The sequence below is a fragment of the Arachis hypogaea genome, chromosome 18 (assembly GCF_003086295.3).
Source record: "Arachis hypogaea cultivar Tifrunner chromosome 18, arahy.Tifrunner.gnm2.J5K5, whole genome shotgun sequence".
Lineage (NCBI taxonomy): Eukaryota > Viridiplantae > Streptophyta > Magnoliopsida > Fabales > Fabaceae > Arachis > Arachis hypogaea.
Genome location: NC_092053.1, coordinates 7,262,609 through 7,280,992, shown reverse-complemented (window position 1 = coordinate 7,280,992; position 18,384 = coordinate 7,262,609). Strand labels below are relative to the sequence as shown.

The 18,384-nt window shown below is 35.1% G+C and overlaps 2 protein-coding genes and 1 pseudogene across 3 annotated transcripts; 2 read left to right on the top strand and 1 right to left on the bottom strand.

Annotated features, from left to right (window-relative positions):
- Positions 1-1,962: 1,962 nt before the first annotated feature.
- Positions 1,963-5,567, top strand: LOC112770738 (E3 ubiquitin-protein ligase RHF2A). Of its 2 annotated transcripts, XM_025815131.2 has the most exons (8): positions 1,963-2,223; positions 2,552-2,695; positions 2,792-2,838; positions 3,890-3,952; positions 4,068-4,176; positions 4,259-4,650; positions 4,768-4,875; positions 4,967-5,567. In XM_025815131.2, the coding sequence occupies exons 1-8, from the start codon at positions 2,218-2,220 to the stop codon at positions 5,286-5,288; spliced, it is 1,191 nt and encodes a 396-aa protein (XP_025670916.1). In that variant the 5' UTR covers positions 1,963-2,217; the 3' UTR covers positions 5,289-5,567. The 2 variants fall into 2 exon arrangements, with proteins under 2 accessions (XP_025670916.1, XP_072081943.1); XM_072225842.1 differs by lacking the exon at positions 2,792-2,838 and having other exon boundaries at positions 2,072-2,223; positions 2,552-2,721; positions 3,859-3,952.
- A 4,733-nt stretch (positions 5,568-10,300) lies between these two features.
- On the top strand, positions 10,301-13,448 carry LOC112770959 (fasciclin-like arabinogalactan protein 15). Its single transcript, XM_025815475.2, has 3 exons — positions 10,301-12,043; positions 12,663-12,787; positions 13,085-13,448. The coding sequence occupies exons 1-2, from the start codon at positions 10,726-10,728 to the stop codon at positions 12,734-12,736; spliced, it is 1,392 nt and encodes a 463-aa protein (XP_025671260.1). The 5' UTR covers positions 10,301-10,725; the 3' UTR covers positions 12,737-12,787; positions 13,085-13,448.
- Positions 13,449-13,806: 358 nt separating this feature from the next.
- Positions 13,807-17,820, bottom strand: LOC112769489 (protein STRICTOSIDINE SYNTHASE-LIKE 3-like; annotated as a pseudogene).
- Positions 17,821-18,384: the final 564 nt, after the last annotated feature.

The following is an 18,384-nucleotide window of genomic DNA, read 5'->3' as shown; positions in this document are numbered from 1 at the left end:
TTTGTAAGGTCGGTGGTTCTTGAGCTTGAGCTGCAGAACCTTTGCCCTTATCTTGAGCAGTGGGAGTATTGTGAATCGAAGAGGATGTCATTGGTGTGTAAAGGTGAGAAATTGATGGTGGTGAAGTTGATTGCAGAAGGATCGTGCAAAGAATTCAGAGAAGAAGGAAAGACGAAGTCTTGAGAATAAAAGTTTAAAGGTGAATGATGATAGAAAAATTTAATACAATAAGTAAAAAGGTGTTTGCCGTTTCATATGAGGAAGTTCAAAATTTAAAATTGGGTAACTTCCTAGAGAAGGCGAAATTGTGGAGAGAGAAATTAAGAATAGTGAAAAACGTGTCGGATAGGTGCGAGTAAATGAAGGGAAGTAAATTTTATTTATGATTAGATTAATGCTTTATAATGATATAACAAGAGCATGTTAGGATTAAGTGTTATTATTCTAAGATGATATCGGAAATAACACATTAATTCTAGGGGTAATTTGTTAGTCGAAAATAATTTACTTCGAAAAATGGAGCATTCGAGAGTCAGCAAGCATATGTCTTCGAAGAAAAGTATACGTCGAAAGAGAGCCTTTTGGCAAGGAAGCTTTGTCATGACCAGTCAACAAGCTGATCGACGTACCGAATCGAAGGTCTCAAGGTTTGAGGGTTGCTTTTGTGCGTTACCTCTTGTCCAGCAAAAGAAGCAGGAACGATTATTATTAGATTAATGAACATGAGAGTTACACTTCAATTTGATTAGTTGAAGATTTTTATAAATAGAAGAAGACTCGAAGGCACTGAAGTTGGAACTTTGCTTCAAAAAATACTTAAACATACTCATATCCCAACGACTTTCTGAGTTTGAGTTTGAGTTCGAGTTACTTTTCTGTAGGGTTCTTTCTACTGCTTTTTTTTTTCATTCACATTTTCAGCAAACTTTACTTTTTCATGCAAGTTTATTTTTCAAGCAACATTTAATATTTTCTGTTTAATTTACATTTAAGTACTTTTATTTTTTTTTATTTTAAAAGTTCTTTGATCTAATCTAAGGCATTTGACTACTTTATTTAAATTTAATACAAATCATTTTAAATTCAATCAATTTATTTTTAAAGTCTTTATTTATTATTTTTAGATTTTTTTAAATTTTTATCCGATCAAAAAATCTTTGATGCACTTTAAAAAATTAATACTCATAAAAAAAAAAAAAAAAGTAGATTTCACTCCTAATTCATTAAATATCAAACCACTTTTCGATTTGGTAAAAATCAACAACACATATTTCCTTTGGTTCTCGGTAGCATTCCTGATCGAATAGACCAAATATATTTCAGGTATTACGCAATCTCCCACTACCAATAGACTGTTCAAACAAAAGGATGTTGGTCATAGTCGGTGACAAATACATATATACATGAGTGGTAATATATTCGTAGATTTTCTTTTGGTTCATAAAATACACGAGTTATTAAATAAATTTAATATAAAATTAATGGAAAAAATGAAAGATATAAATACTAAAATAGATATTTATAAGTTGGTATTTATATTATACATTATAGATATAGCTACTATCAAAGGTTTGGAATCATGCACACATGATCCATATATATATGGTCAAAAGTCCACAACTGGCTAAAGTTGTGTCCTCATGACGCCTAGATAAATTTACATATTCAAATAAATGAATAATAACATGGACACACGTCCATGGCTTTGAATGTTTCTAAACTTATTTTATTTTCAATATAAAGACCATATAATATAATAACAAAATATTGGTATTTTTATATGGTGGAAGGTTGCAGCGTTTGGGTTGGGTGGGCGGTGGGTAAAATGGTAAATGGAAGAGAGAAGAAAGAAAAGAATGGCGCGTAATCTAAGAGGACCCGTCAAAGATAATCCATGGGAACGCCACGTGTCAATATCGCAGTGATTGAGGACCAAAGGTAAGGTTTAGCTGTTGACTCCATCTTTCAGAATGCTCTCGTTTGGTTTCTTCGATAAAGTAAATAATAATAATAATAATAATAATAATAAACAAAACATAAAGCAAAGAGAAAGCGTAACACCCACACCCACACCTTACTTCAGTCCACGCCAGAATAATACTCTCTCTCTCTCTCTCTCTCTCTCTCTCTGTAATTCGGTGGAAGCAGCTAGGGTTTCTCTTACTTGCATCTCGATTTAGCAGCATAGGCATCCAATAATCTTGCTCGAAATTCGTTATGGAGGTAACACCGTATTAGATTTTTCCGATTTCCCTGATTATTCGGTTGCAAACAAAAAGGAGAACATTTGTTACTTGTCTTAACAACTTTTTACTGTTTAGAATTCAGCTCCGATCCTCAATTTGATTCGATTACTTCTGAGGATTATTTGATTCGTTTGAATTTGAGATTGCTATGTTGTGTGCTGGTGCGGTTGCTTATTCGTAGAATCGTAGTTCTTATCTGATGTTTTATCTGTTTTGAGGGAGGGGGGAGCTTTATGTGTTTCATACATTTTTTTATTAGTTGTGTTCTGATTTTGGGGATTTTTTGGATGGTGTTGTTTATGTAGGGATCTCCTGGGATTGAAGATAGCGGCAAGTCTGAGGCGCATTTGACTTCAGCTGCTGCTTTTGTGGAGGGTGGAATTCAGGATGCTTGTGACGATGCTTGCAGCATCTGTCTTGAAGCCTTCTGTGACAGTGATCCTTCCACCGTATGACCCTAACTTTTTTTTATCACGTGTTCATTTCTTTGGATGACTGTTGTTTGACTCTTTTGATCATGCTGGTTTCTTTCACCCTTCCTGCAGGTGACAAGTTGCAAGCATGAGTTTCATTTTCAGTGCATTCTGGAATGGTATTGTTCTTTGGCTTTCTCTGTTAAATGTTTAGTCCTGTATTTTTGACCTGTGCAGGACTGTACAGTATTTGTGACGATGAATTTTTTCCTTTAATATTATTGTTGTATCCTGATGCTACTCCTACATACAGGATATAGGCATATAGTTGCTGCGATATTTTCATATAAGCCAATGTGGCTCCTTGAAGTGATGAATCTAAGACTATAGGTTTAGTTTTTTATTCTCTCTTATGCTTCAGTGGCACACAAAGAAGGACTAGTGGACTACTTAGACAATCTATTTACAACTGTGTGTCTACTTTGATTTTGAGGGCAAACAAACAGGGTTTGCATGACTGACACCTTAAGATAATCCCCAACTCAAGACAATTTATCACTACCAGCTAAAAGAGGAATTATTAAGGATTTCATACATGGGATTGAAATTCTTAAACGTTGAGTATACAAATGATTCTCAGGGCTTACAACATTGGCTCATGACATATTGTCATGCCCATTCAGTATTTTCCTTGTAGTCATGAAGTTTTCTTTTTGTCAATAGATAGTATTGTTTCATCTTGTTTGCGTTGTTCAAGGTTCTCTGAATATCAAATGTGGTGCCCAACAAACTCGATAAACCATAAATCAGTTTGGCCCAAACTCATGCCTACTACATTGGCCTAACAAATATGTATTCTTAACATAGTTCTAACTTTCATTAATATTGAGGGAATGGTATCAGGAATTTATTAGTCTCATTTTCAGAATCAAATTTTAAATTCTCACATACTTGGCAGTTGGCACTCATCCAACCGTATGGGAAAGGTTTCATTGTTTTATTATTGTTGCTTACACTTTCTACTCATGTACTGTTCCCTTCTCCATGAAGCCTTACCTTACTTTTCCTTCCAAGTAAAATGTGTATCAAGTAAAATCTTCCAATCAGTTTTTGATGAGTTAAAGTTGCACGTATTCTATACCATTGATATATGTACTGAATACCAAACATTGTCTGAAGCTTTTGGCAATGTTCGCAAGGTTTCATTTTGACCTGGATTTCAATCTTTAGGTGTCAGAGAAGCTCCCAGTGTCCCATGTGTTGGCAACCCATCAGTCTCAAAGATCCATCCAGGTTTTTAGTTTCCTCCTTTTTTATTTTTTTCCTTTTTGGTTGTTTATTTTGTCACTGGTTTCGAATTATTATTTCTTTTGAACATATACTTATGTATTCTGGTTTGATTTTGCAGCCAGGAACTTCTTGAGGCTGTGGAAAGAGAGAGGAACTTTAGGTTAAATCCACCTAGAAACGCCACAATATTTCATCATCCAACTCTGGGGGATTTTGAGTTACAACATGTCTGTGGTTTACCTATTTTAATTTGCAACCATATCTGTTATCATATCTTATGCATTGTGTCATTGTTGTGTCTTCATGCAGTTGCCAGTTGGAGCAAATGATGCTGATCTTGAGGAGCATATAATCCAACACTTGGCTGCTGCTGCTGCAATGGGCCGAGCACGTCACATTGCAAGACGGGAAGGCCAGAGAAACAGGTCATCAGCTCAAGGTCGCCCTCATTTTTTGGTATGGTCGACCCATCCCAATTCTCCTCCTGTCGCTCCTGCTTCTTCCTCTCCTACTCACAGCCAGAGGGGGGACGGTGAACCAACACCTGCAGTTACTTTTGCCACTCTTTCTCCAGCTCCTGCAACTGGAGAAGAATCACCACAGCTTATTTCAGTTCCTCCTGTTCTAGCTGAACAGGTTTCTGCTTCAGGATCTGGGCCTGCTGTACACACCACTGATCATCAGGGATCATCTAACAATAGGTAACTGCAACACTGTTCATATTGAAATTCAAAATCATATTAAATGCTTTTTAATTTCTCAGTTACATGCTTTTCTAGATTTAGATGTTCTTAACAAATAACCGATACTTAAAACAGGAGATCTCCTAGCCAGTCTTCTCCAAGTAGTCAGGATAGAGCGGGGCCATCGGAATTACAGTCCTTTTCAGAATCCCTGAAATCTAAATTAAATGCTGTGTCGTCAAGGTATAAGATAAAGCTACCATTATTGTAGCATTTTAATATAATTGGAGTTCTCCCTTTGCACTGCAAACTTTAATTTTCACCCTCCTTTCAGATACAAGGAGTCAATTTCGAAGAGCACAAGAGGGTGGAAGGAGAGATGGTTCTCTCGTAATACTTCTATGTCTGATATTGGATCTGAAGTCAGACGAGAAGTTAATGCTGGGATTGCAACTGTGTCACGAATGATGGAACGCCTGGAAACCAGAGACAGTAACAGAAGTAATAGCAATACCAATAGCAATACTGCACCAAGTAATTTGGAGCATGGTTCAGGTCAGGGATCAAGTGATCCGCATTTAACAGAACCTGAAGGGAGTCAACTGAGAGACACCAACACAAAAACATCTTGTGCTGCAGGTTCTAGTTCTAGTTAAGCATATAGAAGAAATTGCATCAACTGAGATTTGTTTTGTCCAAAAGGTAAAATCTTTAATTTCATTGGAGGTTACGAAATTGCATGGATGTGGTGCGTTGCCTATTAAGCAAAGCGGCCTGCACAAGATAACCAACGAATTGTGTTATTGGACAAAAATAAGAACAAAACAAAGGCAGCAGTGGTCTCTTTTGTCTAAAACTTAGGAACCTATATATATGATGTATATTCACCTTGTAAACTTAATATTTACAAATATCTCAGATAACCTTTCCATAAATATCTGTGTTTCTTAAAATTCTCAATATAAATCATCGTTCTCCAACATGGCAATAGTTGAATGGTGACATGTCGGGATTCAACAATTGTGGTGCTTCATTGCAATTAGGGGAGGCGAGATGAGATGCTCATTTTATTTTGATGATGCCTATTTTGTTGGTTCTTATCGGATGAACATCATCCTGACCTTGAATTGACCGTCTTTTTTCTTAACTTTATTAATCACGAGTATTTTCTGATGTGTTTGATAGGGAAACTTTCAACCTGTCATTAGAACTTGCCTAATTGCATTAATGAATTGAGTGGATCAAAACTTGATATTATGTAATCCCATCCAAATAGTTCAGTGACTTCCTTTTTCTTCTATAATAATGATCGAGTATCTGTTAATGAAATTATCCAAATCATTCATTAGTTGTTGCAAGTCATAAAATCACGAAAGTCTGCGTAGTTGGTATTCAGTTTATCTATAGATAATCAATTAATCATATATTCTAAGGAATCCATTAGGAACCAATCCACAGATATTCTCGCAAGACACAGAAGAGACGCATTACGCAAGGAATCGCCTCCAATTATAAAGCAACTCTTTTCCCTAGTTTCTTCATGAACATACCCATTTCAAACCAATTTGAAGCGTCCATTGAATAATTAGAAGGAAAACAAACAACTAAAGACACAGATTTCAGAGTCCTGACGACATCTTTAATCTTTTTCTCATAGCAAAGTCGTGTGGGAGTACATTTGATAGGGTTACAATTTATTTTTTTATCTTTTGGTCATGGGGTTACAATTTATTTATACTTCTATATGCTCTGAATGGGTTGTATGATATGTATTCGTACATACTGTGTCTTTACCTTTAAACTATATAGTAATATTTTTATTTTCTTATTGACATTGTTTATAACATATTTCAAGTGCCAACTACCAAAATACAATGCTCTAAATCCCAGATGTGTTACACTTTTAGATTTAGAGGCACCGACAATTTTGTAAGAGTAGCGACAAGATGTCAGATAGAGTTGCCAATTCACGCGCCAGAAAGGAAGAGTTTTAAAGTCATAAACGGTGCGCTCGGAACCTGTCTCAACCTGAGCTGTGTACATAATAACAAAACCAAACTCATTGATTATTGTGTGACCAAATTCATAGTTAATTCTCCCACACATTCGCTGTACTGATTACACAAAACATCGAATGTGTAATCACTTGGCAATTAATTGTCATTCATATCATTTAATAAGATTTAATATGAGCTTAACGAGTGGCAATTCATGAAATTAAGCAGTCTGATTAACAAATATAACATCCACGGCAGTAAATAATGCATGCATTTCTTTGCTTAGTGATTAATTAAATGTTACTAAAACAGTAAAACCTTTTTCGGATTCACTTTGCTTTCACTTTTATAAAAATAAAGCTAAGAAACCTAAAGAGAGAACAATTGGTATTGGACTATTGGTTATTCTATTCATCCGATTTGTGCATCACATTATCATTATTATTAGGTGAATTATAGGATAAAAATGTAAGTTTACAGATGTTTTTTTATGGGATGAGATAGTATTTGAGAAATTAGGGTTTATACTTTGAATAATAATAATATAATAAAAAATAATTATAAAAAAATTTATATTCTTTCTTTATACAACTTTAATCTGTATAGTAGAGTGTCTCTTATTATTATTAGGATTTAACTAATATGTGTCTTAAAAATATATGACAAGTTTATTATTAGCTTAAAAATTTTTAAATATTTTTATTTAATGAATATAAAATAAATATATTAAAAATTTAATTTTTTTATATTCTTAATAAAAAATTTAATTTATAAATTTAATCTATGTCCAAAATAGATAAACTCTTATTATTATTATTATTATTATTATTATTATTATTATTATTAACGTCAACAATTTAAATAACGCATCATTTGTTAATGTGACCTCGTGGTTCTGTCAAAAACTAAAAACTATGTTCCATTTTTGTTGGCCGCTCAATATGATTCACATTCTCAGACCATCATAAACACTGACTTGATGGCGGAAACAGCTCAGCAAATAAATTCTTGCAGAACAATAAATAATGCTACTATTTTTTTTAGTTTGTACAACCATTGAACATTTTTTAACTTTTAACCAAACTTGGAAAGTGTTCTTGCTGAGATTGGCCGGTGTATAACTCGTCCGCCGGTGAATACTTGTAAGCTCTCCATCAAGATGAGGTATACGTCGGCAATGAGAGAACAAGGGGGTGGGTACCTGCAAAAGACACTCCGACGCTCAAGTCAGTAAGTGTTTAAGAGGTATATAATAATTCTATGAATATAGAATGTAAGAAATGAAATATAAGTTATCATGTGTTGTGTGTAATAATTCTATGAATATAGAATGTAAGACATGATATAGAACTTATCATGTTGCCCCCCGAGATTAGATATAGAAGGTTCCTTTTATAGGCATATAATTGATGAATAGAATTGATGTTATGACCGTTTGGTCATTAAGATAGAAATGATGGTCATTAAGTCGGTAATGAAGGTGTCAGTTACAAGCAAAATAATGAATGATAGTTAACGCCGAGTTATAACTCATAATGCATAATAAAGACTGAGTTATAAGGTGACGGATCACAGCCCCCAAGCTTTGTCCGCCGATCATATGATCCAGGCTAAGCTTAGAAAATATAATGAGTTATAACTCGGTTAAAAGATAAGTGAATAATGATATGGTGAGCCCCCAAGCTTAGTCGGGTTATTATGTCGGCACTTATTCAAAAAATAATTGAGTGATAAGAGTCATTCAATCAAGATAGTTGTGTGGGGGATACTTTTCCGCTTAAGAACAATTTTAGCATTTGATTGTATATGAACTGAAAAGCTCAGAGATAGATATCCATTGACGGAATCGATTGTATGATCCGAGGATATAATGATTAATTGTCTTGGGAATTTTTCCAACCCACAACAACTTATTGATAAATTTTTCGCTCAAAGCAATTAGTTATTGAATATTTACAATTTATAGTGAAGGTTTGACATGAATAAGATAAATTGAGAAAATGAATAGGTATAAAGTCGCAACATATATTGAATAATATATATTGTAAAAGTAAAATAGTTCAAAGTAAAAAAAAATATACCTTGAAAGTTGATAATTGTAGAGAAGAAGACGACATATATAAATGTCATACATGCCAAATGTGAATATCTGAATTTTGTTTTGTAGGACATGCTTTAATTTGATAATAAAGCAATAAGATAATAGTTATTGAATTATACATTTAGTATAATGTTTCTAGCAGTTACAGTATGACGAGAAATATTTTTCGTGCAATAATAGTAAATTGCCTGTTTAATTTTCTACCTTAAACAAATAGTAACATAAAATTTAATAGCATAGAGTGAATAGTATGATAGTTATATACAATTGATATACAATTAATTTTGGATGGAATCCAATTTTAAGATTTGAACTCATCATTACTATCATTTAATTGTATAAATGAAATCACTAAGCAATAATAATATAGTACATAATGAAATAAAAACGTAATTGACATGGTTGTTATATCTCATTATTGTATAGGACATATATTGAGGTTTGAATATAACTAATAAATCAATAAATATTAGTTACACAAAATATAAATGCAAGAGTATGTTGAATAAAATATATAATTTTACTTGTGTAAGTTGAGAAATTTGAAAAAGAAAGCAAAATTGATAAGTGAGTTTGTACTCGATTTGATTGAAAACCGAGTTTGTTCTCAGATTGATTGAAAGCCGAGTTTATTCTCGGATTGGTTAATTGATCGATTATAAGATGTGAAATATTATGATACGTAAAAGTGAAGCAATTTGAAGGTATAAAATATAAACCTTATAAAAAGGTATGATAGATTAAAATTTGATAAGAGGTATTAAATAAAATATTAAATAAGATTGTTGATATTGGTTCAAAAATTTGAATGTAAATCAAGTTTTATTAACATAAGGGGAGTAGGAATTATTTTACTCGTCCCCACAGACGGCGCCAATTGTTCTTGCTGAGATTGGCCGGTGTATAACTCATCCGCCGGTGAATACTTGTAAGCTCTCCATCAAGATGAGGTATACGTCGGCAATGAGAGAACAAGGGGGTGGGTACCTGCAAAAGACACTCCGACGCTCAAGTCAGTAAGTGTTTAAGAGGTATATAATAATTCTATGAATATAGAATGTAAGAAATGAAATATAAGTTATCATGTGTTGTGTGTAATAATTCTATGAATATAGAATGTAAGACATGATATAGAACTTATCATGTTGCCCCCCGAGATTAGATATAGAAGGTTCCTTTTATAGGCATATAATTGATGAATAGAATTGATGTTATGACCGTTTGGTCATTAAGATAGAAATGATGGTTATTAAGTCGGTAATGAAGGTGTCAGTTACAAGCAAAATAATGAATGATAGTTAACGCCGAGTTATAACTCATAATGCATAATAAAGACTGAGTTATAAGGTGACGGATCAGAAAGAGTTGCTCATTCAATATGATATTGTACATTACTGTTGCTTGGAAAAAAATGTAAAACTTTTTCTACTTTACCCTTAAAAAAACAAAAAATTATACACTAAGCAATACTCGATTATTCGATAATCCATAGCAATGAGCCAATGACAATGATTTGGAGAGAGAAAGAGAACCCAATGCGAATTAGGGACCACCAGTCACCACTAAACAATAATAATAGTAATAATAATTAAAGTGTTGCAGTACTACTCCATCTTCTTAGCAAGCACTAGTAGTAGTAGCCACTAGGCTAGTTTTCCTATGGAACATTGGAACTCACCGCTGACTATACCCCCCATGCAAAGACACAGTTATACTAACTCGTCATTAGTCTCTCTTAAGCAACATGTTTATCCCCTCCTAACCGCAGCTAATACTTTATTAGTGGTGGCTTTTTTCTCAATGCAACCGACACATTTTACTTCGACTTAATTGAGTTAATTCATTGGGCGCTAAAGCGGTAAAAGAATTACCGCCACCTCCCTTCCATTAAACGCTAAAACCTCAATAAAACAAAACAAAACAAAACCAACAACACACACTATAACATTAACACAAACCAAAGCATGCATTAGCATTCTTCCTTCATCCATCTTCATGGATTACACCCATCTGCTTCTTCTTCTCTTCTTCTTATTCTTTGGTGTGGGATTCTCGGAGAACACGAATCCGAGGTTGCTGGCGTCACCATCATTATTATCAACGACTCAGATAAACTCGAACTCGATCCTTGTGGCTCTTCTGGACTCCCATTACACAGAGCTCGCGGAGCTCATAGAAAAAGCCATGCTCCTTCAAACACTCGAAGAAGCAGTAGCCACACACAACATCACAATCTTCGCACCCACCAACCAAGCCTTAGAATCAAACCTTGATTCTTTCTTCAAACGCTTCCTTCTCGAACCAGCTAATCTCCATTCCCTCCAAGCCCTCATTCTCTTCCACATCCTCCCAACCCGAATTTCATCCCAATATAGTTTCGGGTCGACCCGAATCAACACGCTATCGTCCGAACCCATTCGCCTCCAGACGAATTCCACCTCCAAAGAATGGACAGTCGATCGGGTCAAGATAACCCGGCCCGATGATGTTACCCGGCCCGATGGTATCATCCATGGGGTTAACGGCCTTCTCATTCCACGTTCCGTACAAGACGACTTCAACCGCCGCCGCAGTCTTCGCTCGATTGCCGCCGTGAAACCCGAGCCAGCTCCTGAAATCGATCCGAGAACCAACCGGGTTAAGAAGCTCGACCCGAAAGAAAAGCCTCCGGGCTCAAAACCCTCACTCCCGATCTATGAGGCGCTGGCACCGGGACCGTCACTAGCTCCGGCGTCGGCACCGGCACCTGGAGGCCACCACGGGCACTTCGATGGCGAGTCTCAGGTGAGGGACTTCATCCACACGCTAATCCACTACGGAGGGTACAACGAGATGGCGGACATTCTCGTAAACCTAACGTCACTGGCCACGGAGATGGGACGCTTGGTGTCAGAGGGTTACGTCCTCACCGTCCTTGCGCCGAACGACGAGGCTATGGCCAAGCTTACGACGGAGCAGCTCAGTGAACCGGGGGCACCGGAGCAGATAATGTACTACCATCTGATACCGGAGTACCAAACAGAAGAGAGCATGTACAATTCTGTTAGAAGGTTCGGGAAGGTTAGGTACGATACGCTGCGGTTGCCGCATAAGGTGGTGGCGATGGAGGCTGATGGTTCGGTGCGGTTCGGAAAAGGTGGCGGTTCGGCTTATTTGTTCGATCCTGATATATATACCGATGGAAGAATCTCTGTTCAGGGGATTGACGGGGTTTTGTTTCCGACGGAGGAAGGAGAGGAGACGGTGACGGGTCGGGTCAAGAACGGCAATCGGACGGGTCAACCCGTTAAGGTCGTTGTCAAGCATAGAAGAGGTATGTAAATCGTTTCTTTCTTTGTTTTATGTTTGTATTTGTTTAATTAATGTGTTGAAAGATGATTTGTTTGGCTGGAGTGGGATTTTGTAGTGTGGGGCTGGTTTTGTTGTGGTGTTATTGAACTTTTGTGATTTGGGTTAACATCGGTGATTTTAATTCATGATGTTGATTTGGACTCCCTCAAACATTGACGTTTGACTTAGGAGAATGTGAATTATTGCTGACTTGGGATTTAAGATCAAAGTATAATATGTTATGTTATATTGTGTTTTAACCTTGGGGTCAAAGCACAGTATTACTATCATGTTATTACAGTCTGAGATTCTGATCAATGCGATGCATATTTTTCATTTGGAAGGTGAGGATATGGCTGGTGTTGACAATCAATATTTGCACAATCTTCTATTAATAATAATCTTTTTAAGTTCTTAAAGCTTGCTCACTTTTCTATATTTATTCATCTCTTGATTTGCTACTCAAATCAAATTGCTTGAGACTCAAACAATGGTTGTTTCCATCATCTACATAGAGAAGTTATCTATCTAGGGTCTGACTGGTGGTTTTTACATTTTGATGATACTTCATAGCTTATTAAATTGAATAATATCACGTGCAGGAAAATTGCTTGAAGCAGCATGCTGGATGCTTGGAACCGTCGGTCAACATTCTAGATTCGCCTCTTGTCAATGAAGCCAACCTTTGCCCTCTCCTTTGGCTATCAAGATTGTTTCAAACTAGAAAGTGAGATTACAACTTCTATCTTATGCCATTAGCTAATTAAATAAAATTTTATTAGGTAATAACAGAGATTTATTTCTTTCTTATGCCTGATTTGTACAATGAGTACTTCACTCTTATAGTAGAACTAGATTGATTAATGTCTAATGGACTTATCCAAGACTACTGTGGTTTTTTCTTCTTGTCCATGAACTTTGTTTCTTCTGGTTTCTTGCTTGCCTAATGGCATTTAAATCTGAAATCTAGCTTAATTTTCTTCGGCTCTCTGTTTACGTATTGTTGCACATGCTTTGATTGCAGCTGCACAGGATTGATCAAAGATGTAAAGTCACTAAGGTGAAGGCCTTCTTGAATGGATGATAGCCAGCTGCTATGAGTGTGAATTTCCAACAGTTTTGTTTTGCCATTTCCTCTTTTCTCCTATTGGATTTGGGTTCAGGCTTCTATCTAGTCTCCTTGTCACACATTATAGTGCAGATTTGTATCTATATTCAATCCAATTTCATAGGTGGTTGTGTTGGTGGGATTTAAAGGCTGTTTTCGTTTTCTGTTCAACAGGGCATGGAATTTTCTAGTAGACATGTGTTGGTTCAAAACTTTACTAAAGAAATGGAAATACAGTCAAAAGCAAATAAGAAAAAAAAATTATGATTCTTTACTGTCATGATGTCTCTTAGTCACCCTTTCTTCCTCCCCTTCCCCCCCTTCCCTTTACTTGATTCATCAAGGATTTCGAAAGTAATTGTTTTGGCAAAGGTGATCAAGGAATTACATTTAGAATGTAAAACGTAAATGGTAAATGGGGGTAAGCAATAACATTTATCTGAGGTTCAAATTCAATACTTATGTGGCTTTCCTATTCTTTTTGACAATGGTGATCATACTACATATTTTATTTTAGTAACAAGGTCAGATCAAACTATACAATGTAATGGGCCAGGAAAGAAAACAAAACAAAACAAAACAAAACCTAAAACAACATAATGTTTCTACTTCTCTGAAGTAGTCCAGGGTAAACTATTTCAACTGCTAGGCTGTATTTGTTTATAGGCACGGGACGGGACATTGAACACTGAACACTAATAAAAGACACAATTTATTTTTTATTTCATTATTCTTGTTAATTTTTTATTATTATATTTTTTTCTCAATTTTTTGAATAAAAAAATGAGAATAAATTAAATTTTCATTATTTATTTTAATTTATCACCAAATAAAATATAGAAACACTAACTGAAAATCCAGGTAGGATAGTAAAGATCTCATTGGTACCAGCTTTCTCCCCTTTTAGCCAGTACTTGCTTAACCTATAGTGTTGTAATACATAGAAAGAAAAGGTGAATAGTCATGAGTAGTTGTCTTCCTATGAAGCTGATAATTGAAGACTATTAAATGACAATTTAGTTAAATATGTCAAATTATTTAACGATTTTCAACTATCAAGATATCAATTTCACATAAAGATAAGTGCATGTGAGTTTTCACCAAAAGAAAAATCATGTTGCTGTATACTCATGCATGAAATTGAAACGTTGTATCGATTTATTTGTCGTCAATTACCATTGAATGAGATGTGGATTCTACTTAATTATGTGATTATTAGATTAACCTGCCAATCGCGCTCTCGGTAAAAACAAAGGAACCATCTTTGCTTAAGGAAATGCCATTTGGGAACTGAATGTTCCTCACCAAAACACTGGTTCCCTTAGTGGCAGGGTCATATTTCAAAATCCTACCACTATGCTCGCCAGAAACATGAGCTGAAGGAAATTTCTGCATGCACAATGTCAGAATTAACAACCAATACAGTGTGAAAATCTATGCAAACAAATGATATAATGTATGTCGTCTCAGTATACAAAACAAAATAAACACAAAATGTATTTCTCTTCCTTTTTCGTTACATCCTTTTAGAAGGTGACTATTTACATGAAGATGTCTTTACATGGAGAAGATAATCAAAACTTGTTAGACGACTTGACATATTTGACTAAATTACTTAACATAATATGTATCGATATATTAGATATTATTTTCACACGAAGACATCTTCACGTGAATATATAGTCACTTTTTAGAAAATGTATCAATTTCAAATGGTGAAAAAGACTAATAACATTCATAAGCCTGGTTAGTAGTTACATCCTCTGATAGTAAGAGCTGCTATCCGTAAAATAAACATTTCCATGTGCATCAATGTCTACGTCATTGGTGAATCTTAGTGGCACTCCTTCAGCCTCAGTTGCAAGAGATATTGCTGGGCCACCCTCAGGCCCAACCTTCATCAGCCCAAAATATGCATCTGCAATGTACAAATCACCTGTTCTCTTCTCAAACCTCAGGCCCAAAGGCCTACCACATATGTGCTCACTGTTCACATAACTATGTAATGCTGCACATTCCTTAGGATTACATACTTCTGATCTGTGTCCAACATTCAGAGTAATACTCAACCACAAAAAAGTTATTCACCAACAAATTATGTACACAATGTCTATTAGATCATCTATATCTTAGACAATTTAAAGAAGGAGAATGCTAGGTAAACAATGAATATTTTGAACAGCATGAACAACTACCAATCAAATAAAAATATACTACATCCTAATTAAATGCTACTAATTAAATTTACATTTTTAACTCTATTATTTCACATTGTTTACACATTGTTCAAAAATGTTGTTCGTTACCTATATTTTTCCTTCAAAAAAACACCGTTTTGTATCTCTAATTTCAATGTTACTTTTTTTTAAATGGATAAAAAATTGGACAAATTTTATTCCAAATCAAAATTCTTATATGTTTGTTTACGTAGAAAAACTACCATTTGTATCCATGAATTTTGCGAACATTGACAAAAATACCCATCAAACAAGAAAACTAACGTTGTATCCATGAAAGATGGGTTCCGTATGATAATAGTACCCAAACCGTGATTTTTCGTTGACTTTTTAATAAAATTTTCAAATTATCCATTTTATCTTCTTCCCCAAATTCCAAATTTCACAACTCTCATCCTTTGTCTTCCTCTACTGCTGCCAGCCACCAAAAAATTAAAAAGATTAAAAACTGTGAATTATTAATTCTCTGAGGTTATTGTTCAAATATTATGGATTTGTAGATCTCGTGTAGAAAAAAAAAGAAGTTTGAAATTAACAAAAAAATCATACATTTTGGTTTCTTGGTGTCACTGTGGGAACAAGAGGCGCAAAACCAAGAGCCTTTGGAAACGGAAGGAAGGATAGGTCGAAGATAGAAGATGTGATAGCCTCGGTCGCATTTGTTGCAGAGGAAAAGTTTCGTTGGGAACTCACCGGAGGAGCAGCACTTGCTAATGATGTCGTTGTCGAAGGTGGGCTTGGGAATGTGGGTCCTTCTTCACCCTGCATTCCCCTGGCCATGTCTTCGAACATACTCGGCATGTTCAGAAGCTCATCCTCATCAATGTACCCCGTCACCATCATCCCTCCTTGTTCTCCAGTACTCAAAGTGAAACAAGATCCTTCAACAATAACGTTACTACCACCACAACCTTCTAGAGGGTTCTGCGGTGGCCTCGAAAACCTAGTCTGAGCAGCGACGGTAGCTACGATGTGAATATCAGTCCACCAAATGGTATGAAGATACTCTAACAGCAGCCCCTTTTTCTACAGATCGACGACGCTGAGCAGTGTTTAGAGTCACCGTTGGAAAGAGAACGTAGACACCGGCCTCTTGTTGGCTCTAGTTACTGAATTCTGCTACTTATTGCTTTGGAATAAGAAGAATAACAATATTCAGGTTGAAGAGGTTGAAGAGTTTGACAAGGGTGTGCTTTCTTAATGTTGTTGTTGCATCCGAAGAAGAAAGAAACAACAAGGATAATGATGTTAAAGTTGATTTGGATTTAGATTTGAAGAATAAATTAGGATTGAAATAAAGAGAGATAGAGGTTGAGGATAAAGGTTGAAAGAAGACATCAGGTACTTGGGTCTTGAGGGAATGGTGACTGGCGGTGGCAGAGGAAGACGAAGGATGAGGGTTGTGAAATTTGGAATTTGGGGAAGAAGATAGAAGGGATAATTTGAAAATTTTATTAAAAAGTCAATAAAAAATCACGGTTTGGGTACTATTGTCACACGGAACCCAGCTTTCATGAGTACAACATTAGTTTTCTTGTTTGATGGGTACTTTTGTCAACGTTCGTAAAATTTATGGGTACAAATGGTAGTTTTTCCTATTCTAAATATAGTTGTTTTTAGTCATTTTTTCATTTATGATTCCCCAAGAGTAATGTTATTTAAAGTAAAAATTCATCTGCAATTGATACTTGAGAGTTATTAAATGATAATTTAGTAAAACCTATCAAATCATTTAATAACTTTCGGTTATCAACTTCTCATGAAATTAACTACACCTAAAATATTTCCACTGTTGTTTAAACATATTGGTCACAAGAAGGAAGAGTAGTAGTGTGACCTGTTGGGAGAGGTGTAAGCAAAATGAGTCCAAGAGTGTCCATTCCAGAAGAGAATCCTTCCATCGGCGACACCGGTGTAAGGGCCGCGATCAAGGGGATCAAAGGCAATGCTCTCTGGTCCATGAACTTGGTTCACAAACATAAGCTTGGAGTTTTGTAAGACGTTGTGGTTGTCTGGGTCAGCAGGAACCTGAGACCATGGTGGCACCTCCACCTATGCGTCTCAAAATCAGGGAAGTTCCTTATGGGGCTGTGTTGGAAAGGATCCAAGGCACAGTAGAGAGCAAGGAGGAAGGAGAGAATGGTGAAGACTCGACCGAGCTTCATATATGGGGATGAATGCCTCAAGTGAAGGAAGGGGATGTGGATTAACATGGAAGATTATATGATGTTGAGCAATGAATGAAGGAATAACACGAAATGTTTAGTTGGAAGTTTTGATGAAGGTTGAAAGGTAGGGTAGGTGAGGCATTCGCTTGGTGATGAGAGGAAAGAAACACTTGGCTTGTGTTGAAGTTTGAGATGAAATTAAAAGTCATGGCATGCATGCAGAGAGAGATTTCCGGTGGTAGTTCGTTGGATTTGGTTTTACTGTTTTAGAGACAACACATGAATAAACACACTATAAAACAAGGCCAATATTCCAATACATGTTAAAACATGCAGAGAATACAAAAGAGAAGTATATCCGCCTATATTTTGACATCAACCTAATAGTTAAGTACTGTTAAATAATTTAATAAATTTAATTAAATTATAATTTAATTATTTTTATTTATTAATTTTATATAAAAATAAGTATATGTAAATTTTTATTATAATAATAATATTTTATTTATTTAAATATTTATGGAAAATGCAATCCACAACGCATGTGATTCACTTTTCTTTCTTCTCTTATTCTCTTTATCTTTTTATTCTACATCATAGTAAATACCTAAAATAATTAAAAATTATGTTGTGTGCAAAAAAACACCAATTATTAAATTATTTATTAGTATAACATATATATTAAAATATAAATATATAATAAAAATAAATTAAATAATATGTATATATATTTTTTTATGATTATTTTTAGTATTCATGTACGGTAGTGATTACTCCTAAAAAAATGTCTTAAAATTATAATTAAAAATTG

Coding starts and splice junctions, on each gene's coding strand:
- LOC112770738 (XM_025815131.2), top strand. Junction 2,839..3,889: donor TTTCAGTGCATTCTGGAATG/GTATTGTTCTTT, acceptor TTCAATCTTTAG/GTGTCAGAGAAGCTCCCAGT. Junction 4,651..4,767: donor CAGGGATCATCTAACAATAG/GTAACTGCAACA, acceptor TACTTAAAACAG/GAGATCTCCTAGCCAGTCTT.
- LOC112770959 (XM_025815475.2), top strand. CDS start 10,726: ATGGATTACACCCATCTGCTTCTTCTTCTCTTCTTCTTATTCTTTGGT. Junction 12,044..12,662: donor CGTTGTCAAGCATAGAAGAG/GTATGTAAATCG, acceptor TATCACGTGCAG/GAAAATTGCTTGAAGCAGCA.